The 8650-nt window shown below is 40.1% G+C and overlaps 1 protein-coding gene across 1 annotated transcript in view; it reads right to left on the bottom strand.

Annotated features, from left to right (window-relative positions):
• Positions 1-2782: 2782 nt before the first annotated feature.
• The window catches only part of tmem160 (transmembrane protein 160), a 6903-nt gene continuing 1035 nt past the window's right edge, over positions 2783-8650 (bottom strand). The window contains exons 3-4 of the mRNA XM_037678178.1: positions 4879-4971; positions 2783-3323 (exon numbers count right to left, since the gene is read on the bottom strand). Of these exons, the coding sequence (XP_037534106.1) occupies positions 2998-3323; positions 4879-4971 (419 nt within the window). The 3' untranslated portion in view covers positions 2783-2997. The remainder of the gene's footprint in view (positions 3324-4878; positions 4972-8650) is intronic.

The raw sequence follows: 8650 nt of genomic DNA, 5'->3' as shown, positions 1-8650 counted from the left end.
CATGGTCTTCTGCCTCATCTTCTGCACATGCTAAGTCCATTTTTGAAAAATGACAAAATATAACTCCTAAAACTTGATGCCACTTCGTTTTTATTTTTATTTACAGAAGAAGACGTGTCTTCAGAGGTTTTTGTGTCGTTTCTTTCAGTAGTTCTTGGTGCAGCGCCCCCACAGGCGAGCGGGGGAACAGGTTGGTTCAACAGGTTGACTCGGCTGCACAATGCAGTGTGAATGCAAACGCACCAGCTCAAATGTAAACAAAAGGTCATGAATATTGGTCCCAAACCGAGTCTACCGGACTATCTGGTGTGAAAACGATACTGAATTTGGGGTTTTCATTAGTTGCCAGTTATAATCAACAATATTAAAATAAACATTTGAAATATATCAGTCTGTGTTTAATGAATGAATATAATAAACAAGTTACACTTTTTGAATGGAATTACTGAAATAAATGAACTTTTTCATAATATTCTAATTTTATGACCAGCACCTGTAGGCTTTACTTCAGGTCCAATACTTGTTCATTATGAGAACTGAGCTTTTTGTTGCTATTTTAGACATAAACTATAACCTAATCTAAATGTATGCTGTTAAACCTAACTGCATCGGAAAATGACAGAGAAACAAGACAAGTATTGCTGCCTTGAACTTAACAGTTGCTGCCAACATTTTAACGTTTCAAACTTTTATTATTTCTTGACTCACAACTGAGAAACCTGTAGGGAAACATGACTGAAGACACAGAGTCAGGTCTGGACTCGGAGCAGTTTTCCTCCCAGCTTTATTACTGTATGCACTGTGGGGCGCAATGAACGAGGCTCACAAAACAAAGTAAACCCCATTTTCACTCATAATATTCCCATCATCTTTACATCCATAAAAACAAGATTCACCCCAAAGAACTGTTTGGTATTGTACAAGAATATCAACAATACAGATGATTTCTTCTTTGTTTCCAAAGAGGAAATGGAACTATGAACAAAGCATGAGAAAAGTGCCATTGTAAAACACACACACATGCATACCAGCATGGACTTTTCTAGAACTTCAAGTAGATGAAGGTGGTTAACTGTTGTAGTGAATGTGGGGTCAGCTTCACTACTAATTACTTATTCTTAAAGCTAGTTCAAGCACAGAGAATATTAATTATTTAAATACAACGGATTCTTTCTTTTTCGAGTTAAATTAATGCCATGTGACCAAGATAACTGTGAGGATTGTTTAATCAGTGACATGTGACGCCATTTTTCTTTGACCCATCAGAATAAATGAGGTCATTAATTTAACAGAATCAAAATTTAACATCAAAACATGTACACATTGATTTGCTGATCTGGTTCTGATTAATAAAAACTAGGCATGCTTTACTAACAAGACAACAAAACATTTCTGCAGGCATCTAGATTGATTTACTGGTGAAGAGGTTTACAAGGAGAGATTTAGAGGTTTAGAGAGGAGGATTTAGATGAAGGGAGATGTATGTTTTGTTGACCAGAATTAGCACGCTTCTTTCAACACCAGCTCAAACCCCCGGTACACTCGGTGCGTGACGACTCGTTACCTTTGCAGAAGATAAATCAACTCCGGTACAGAGGTCCATTTCAACGCTACCTTTCCAGCTTCTCCGGTCAGGGTGGCTGTGCATCGTCAGAAGTCGTGACGATTTCCTCCGTCCAACAGACAAGCTTCCTTTGAAGTTGTAGGGCGTTACGCCCGGGTGAGTTCACAGCGAGGCGCTGTGACTCCGCTGGGGTGGACGGACCCTCGTCTCACGGTCAAATCCATCAGCTATTGATTGAATCTGAAAGTTCCTTAGGAACTCTCAGGAAGACTCCATAGTCCCAAGAAAGACTCAGGAAAACTTCGGTCAAAGACTGAAGAAGACTGAAGACTCGAGAAGCCTCGAGAAGACTCCAAGAAGACTCTAGGAAGACTCCAAGAAGACTGAATAGTTCCAGGAAGTGTTGACTTTTAAAGAGTCCTCACTTCCGGTCACTTAGTACTTCCTGATTGGTTGAAACAACCAACAGGGGGGTGTTTCAGTGATGTCAGAGGGTTATTAAAAGTCAAGAGAGGATGCAGGAATGTTTAGGAACGTTTAGTACAGACAGAGAAATGTTTTGAAGAAGTGAGAGGAAGCAGGTGCCAGTTGCTTCTTTTTTACCGTCTGCTAGTTTTAAAAACAAGACACTTCGTTCTAATAACTCGTTTTCTGACTGTCTCTGACTTTCGACCGCCATCACTACTCCTCATTCAGACAGAAGATCAAAATGCATAATTACTTTGTAAATAGACATTTAACTTGATTTCTAATTTCTACTGAGGTTTAAAAATCATTAATACTGTTTCACAGTTGATTTAAAATGAGTGGTTCACGTCAACATTTAGAACTGGTATGAACTAAACACACTTTTGATTATCAAGATATTGTAAAATAGTAATGATAATATAAAAGTAGTGTTCTTTCAATTGATTAATTCAGGATACAATTAAATAGTCTCTGGATGAGCTAATTTGTATTTCTGGATTCAAATCAATGAAATAACAGTTCCTGTCCCATGAAGGTCCTCAGAGACAGGTTTTGGTCGGAGGCCTAGTTCACTACACTGTCCTGAATAAACAGAAACTAAGAGACACTGGCCGAGATGAGGCTGGCTGTGATACAAGATGTAAAGCTGAGGATGTTCATATAAAAACAGGGGGAGAATCAATCTAGTTTTAAATGTATATGTATGTATGTGTGTATAGAGATTCAGCATCTGATTTATTAAAATATGGCAAGTTTAATAAGATAGATTCACCAAAAGTGTCAAACAACCATTTTATCAACAATTTTCAGCGAATTTTTCAAAACGTTATGTCTTTCTTCCCCTGAATATTCAGAATAATCTTCACAATGACAGATAATCTTTAGGCGCACACGCAGCCTGCACACACACATTCCAATGACAGAAACCCTGAATCAGAGCAACACACACCCATCCTGGAAGACTTCTACTTGTTTTGTCCCCTGCTGCTGCTGCTGCTTTCTTCACCGTCCTGAGAGCCATGATAACCTCGCTGCTGGCGCCTGTCACGGCACTCCCTGCACTCCCTCTCGTCCTCCTCTCTCTCCTCGTCCTCATGGATGATCTCCATCTCCAGCTTGCCGGTGTAGAGCGCCATGGCGCTGAACCAGAAGAGGACGATGCTGCCCACCACGGCCCCCTGGAGCAGCGCAGCTGGCACGGATATCAGCATCAGCCTTCGCAGGGTGAAAAGGCTGCCGACGTAGGAGGCGCTGCCCAACATCACGCAAATGCCGCCCAGGAAGATGAAGGCTGAGGAAAAACAACACGCCGATGAGGTATTATCATAAAGACCCTATTAAGTGTTCTCACAACTCGCTCTGTGCAAATCTGAGGGATTACAGCCACTCATTCTCTCAATTAGTCAGATGAAAATAAGAGACTAAAGCAGAATAAATGCTAGATCTTTTCCAGAATCATAAACATTCATAAGAATACATCCAAGTTTGTCAACGGGCTGTTTCTGTCATATAATAAATATTACAATAATCCCATCATCATAGCTGGTCAGTTTACTTAACTATAGTTATAGTTACTCTAATAAATACCGTAAATAAAATCAAAACCATTTGAATGATTTAGAGAAGCTCTGCTATCAATGGTTCAAACAGAAACAAGACATTGTTTTTCTCTTGAGTTGTTAAAACCTTTAAAAGTGTATTAAATTAAAACCTCCTGCTGGTGGATCAAATCAAAAATGTAATGCATTCTTTAAAATGGATGGATTTTATAATAAATTAATTTAAAAAAATTTAAAAAGTCTAGGTATTTTCACTAATTTAGTATATTAAAAATGTCTTCCCCACACCCCCCCAGAGATTTCTTCCAAAAAGCATCTTGCAGCCTTGTAATACTTGTTTTAACAGTATCATTGTTACAAAATGTTGATATGCAAGGAGTGAAATGTGCAAATATAATACAACCACAGATCGGACAGAATTTGGAAGTTGTGTAAAATGTAAATATAAAAACAGAACACATTTGGTAAATCTCAAAAATCTTTAGTTTTTTGGCTCAGTCCGTTTTAAACCAGTTGTGTTTTTTTCTTTGCGGTTCTTTATAGCTTCTTCTTTGCATGATAGAGCTTTAAGCAGTATTTGTGGCTAACACCGTTTTCCGACAGTGATTTATGGAAGAGTTCCTGAGCCAAGGTGTTTGAATCCAGTACTGACTTTCAGCCTCGTCCTTTGAGCTCAAGAGGTTTCGTTGGATTTCTACAGTCGGTTGAGGAGATCAAGTCCATGTTGGGATAGTTGAAGTCTTCACAATTTTATGTTGAGGAACATTATTCTACAATCGTTACACTATTTTCAGATGCACTTTTATTTTTTTTTAAACAGACTGGTGAACCTCAGTCCATCTTTACTTCAGTCTTTAAAAACAGCTCAGTGAAATGTCTCCTCCATCTGTTATTCGTAACGTTTTACCTTTTTTATTTTTTCCCCTCAAAGAAAACCTGTATTTTTACTACTATTGTAAATAAAATATGAAATTATGAGTTGGTGCAAATCATTGAATCCTGGGTTAATTCACATATTACACAAGGTCCAAACTTTCAGGTTTGAGGTTTGAGTTTATGTTATTTATTTTTGCTAAATAAATTCTTCAAAACTAAAAATCTGGTACATGAAAACATTCTGCAACAATTAGCTTATATGAACAAGTTTTAGCACCACACTGGTTCCACTCAATGTTTCATGAAGAAATCCAACATTGTTTGGACATGAGGTCGTCTGCATCACAACCAAACTCCTGTTACTGCATCATCATGAAGAACCTAAAGCTGAATTTCAGCTCTAGCTCGTACCATAGCTCGCTTCTAGGCCCCTTTCACTCTGGGTGTGCGCGATGACTCCAATCCCGGTCGCCAGCAAACCGTTCCTGAACCAAGAGAGGTAACCTGCAGGACAGTAAGAGCCAGACTTTAAAAGCTGATGTGTTAAAAACTAAGACCACATCTCCCTGTTAAATTGGGGCTGCAGTAGCTTGGTGGTCTCGTAATCCTGAGGTTGTGGGTTCGAGCCCAGGTTGCGTCAGGAAGGGCATCCGATGTAAAACAATTGACAAATCTTTCATACAAGTTTGCTCGCTGCAGCCAAAATAAACTTACGGACGCATTTGTGTGGATCATCTACGAAACTTCATGCTGCCACAGTTACCTCAGGACATGAAATGAGCAGTAAATATAATCTGCTGGAGGAGTATTTAACTTTTCATAAAGTGCTCCGTTATATTCTGGATGATCACACAGTTACCTGCCATTAATTGTGAAGAATAAAATGTTTAATTATGAATTGTGGGAATAAAATAATGTTTGATTATAAAGTGGGAGAATAACATGGGTTGGTGGGTATAATGTTTAATCATGAATTATGAGACTGAAAATAATGTTAGAGTATTTGGGCCACACAAGAAATGACAGCTAAAGAAGTGCGTCAAGGACTGATTGGACAGGATGAGAAATGGGAGGGACTTCAGAGAGTGTAAAAGTGTTTGATTGGATAGAAATCAAAAGCAGGAAACATCACTAGGATATGTGGTGGTTATTGATTGGAGGAAAAATGGGGAGGAGAAAACGTAGTCTATAAGGGTGAAAGCAGACCACACGAACACGAGGCCCAGGGATAGAAGGTAATTTACAGAATTCTTTATTGTTCATACATTTGTGTGTCTGAAAATAAAGTTGTTAATTCTCAAGAAAACTTGTGATCCTTTGCGAGCAAACCAACCTGGAGAGGTCATCGGAGCAGATTTAGGACCTCAACACAATCCAGTGGTTCCCAGCACAGGTCCTGGAGGAACGCCACCCTGCATGTTTTAGTTGTTTCCCTGCACACCTGATTTGAGTGAATGGGTGCTTAACAGGCTTTGTCAGAACTTCAGGAAGTAATGAAATCTCTGAATCAGGTGTGTTGGAGCAGAGAAACAACTAAAACATGTAGGATGGCGTTCCTCAAGGACCAGGGTTGGGAACCACTGCAATTACCATAATCTAACAGGAGCCAAGGAATATCTTGCTTTATCTACAGTCTAGTTATGAAAGCATGAACAAAAACTGAAAAGACACTCTCTGAATAAAAAAGGTCAAACACCTTTCAGGACCTGACAGGAGGCCGGTTTGCTAAATAAAAATTAAGAGGCCAAGCATTCTTCGAAGGAATGCATATCGCCCGCCGCCTTTCATGCCAGACTTTTACACCAACCTCCTTTTATTTTAAGGAACAGAGTTGCAGCTGCTTTTTCAAACCTTGTAAAGATTGCACACAATACTGTGAGAGCTCAGGAGACGAGTTAGCACTCAGCGTTTGTGTTGAGGATGACTCTCAGCTACTACCATCCCATGTTCGTGCTGCCGTTTGGCATATTGTTTTTATACTACTAGTGCTTATTTATTAACATTTTTCTTAGTTCATATCTTAGATCTCATTACAGTTTTCCTTTTACATTTTAGTACTTTTGTTGGATGTAACTGGGACCCTGTGTGCACAATTTTGTTCACACCACATGTACCACATGTGGTGGAAGGACAAATAAAAGAACCTTGAATCCTTGAAAAGTTAGCACAGTTTCTACATTACGAACAGTTATAGCCGTTCATGTGTTGGTTAATGGTGATTAGCTGTGGCAGCCATCTTAAAGTGGGATGACTCTAAATATATGTAAATGTGCAGGCACTACTTTCTGAGAGATCAACTAAAATCTTGCCAGTGGTTCACGAGACATTTCTCCAACACTACAGATAAACACACACAGAGGCACGTGCGAGATCATTTTTGCTTCTTTGCCTATAGCAGCGAGAATTACCATAAAAAATGATTTTTCTGTACAACTGACCAACAAGTTGTGGCGACTAATCTCACAGGAACTCAGTGATGTCAACAGATACTGACAGTCGTCTTCTTCTTCTTCTTCTTTCGGTTTTTCCCACTTAAGAGGTTGCCACAGAGTCATCCTCCTCCATCTCACTCCGTCCTCACTCCAACTACCTCCATGTCCTCATCCATATTAATCTATATATCCTCTTGTCTTTTTCCTGGCAGCTGCAATTCTAACATCCTTCTATCAATGTACCCACTGTCCCTCCTCTGAACATGTCCAAACCATCTCAGTCTGGTTTTCTCACAACATTCTTCCTTCTTAATCTTCCACCATTTGGTCTTCTTCTCTGATTTTTCTCTTCTTCACAACAACAGTCATTCTCCACACAACCATCCGATGGTGTCTGGCCACGCTCTCCCCTGCCACAACCTTACAGTCTCCAATCTCCCTCAGGTTTCCTCTTCTACACAGAATGTAGTCGACCTGTGTACTCCTCCCTCCACTCTTACAGGTCACTCGATGTTCCTCCCTCTTTTGGAAATCGGTGCTGACTACAGCCATTTTCATTCTCTTGGCAAAATCCACCACCATCTGCCCTTACTGGTTCATTTCCTTGACACCAAACCTACCCATCACTTCCTCATCTCCTCTGTTTCCTTCACCAACATGTCCATTCAGGTCTGCTCCGATCACCACTCTCTCCTCCCTGGGAATACTCTCCATCACTTCATCCAGATCTTTTCAAAATGCATCTTTCTCCTCCTCATCACATCCAACCTGTGGAGCATAACCACTGACGATGTTTAGCATCAGACCTTCTACTTCTACCTTCAGGCACATCACCCTATCCGACACTCTTTTCACCTCTACTACATTTTTTGCCAACTCCTTCTTCAAGACCACCCCTACTCCATTTCTCTTTCTATCCACACCATGTTAAACAGCTTGAACCCTGCTCCAATGCTGCGAGCCTTGCTGCCCTTCCACTTGGTCTTTTGGACACATAAAACATCTACCTTCCTTCTCTGCATCATGTCAGCCAGCTCTCTACCTTTGCTTGTTTGTTGTCCCCACATTTAGTTGCCACCCTCAGTCCAACGTTCTTGACTTTCCTCTTCTCCTTCTGTCTCCTCCAGACACGTGTCCCTCCTCATGGTCTTCGACTAAAAGTAGCACAATTTCCGCCATCTTGTTTGTCAACAACACTGGTGGTAGTTGTTGTTAACATGGGTCTGGACAAATCTGGTATAATGTCGCTTAGATTAACTCGCATATCAGTTTGGACAAAAGTGTTTTACGTTAGATGCTCTTCTTGACCTAGCCCTCTTCGTTTACCTGGGCTTGGGACCAGAGGTTTCCTTACATTACATTTATAAACAAATGAGTTTCTTATGTAAAGCAACAAAAACAACTTCAAAAACGTAAGATTTTTTTATATTATAAATCATTTTAAACGGGTATACAAACTATGTCCTTAGTATGAACACTGTTTAATCACAACAAAAAAGGTTGAATCATGTCATCTGGACTTCGTTTTTTTTGTTAAAAAAGAAACGTTTCGCCCCTCATCCAAGAGGCTTCGTCAGTCTGAGGCCTAGCCATCTGGTATTACCCAGAAGCCACCCTGACTCTTGTGTTTCAAGCCTGCCTCAGATACCCCTGAAGTCTGGCCTTTTCACTAATGGTTTCAAAAACACAAAGTTTGTGTTTTTAAAACCATTAGTGAAAAGGCCAGACTTCAGGGGTATCTGAGGCAGGCT

This window comes from Nematolebias whitei, chromosome 6 (assembly GCF_014905685.2).
Source record: "Nematolebias whitei isolate Nwh7 chromosome 6, NemWhi1, whole genome shotgun sequence".
In the NCBI taxonomy this organism is placed as follows: Eukaryota; Metazoa; Chordata; class Actinopteri; order Cyprinodontiformes; family Rivulidae; genus Nematolebias; species Nematolebias whitei.
The sequence above is the reverse complement of the archived record's forward strand: the minus strand, read 5'-3'. Positions and strand labels throughout refer to the sequence as shown.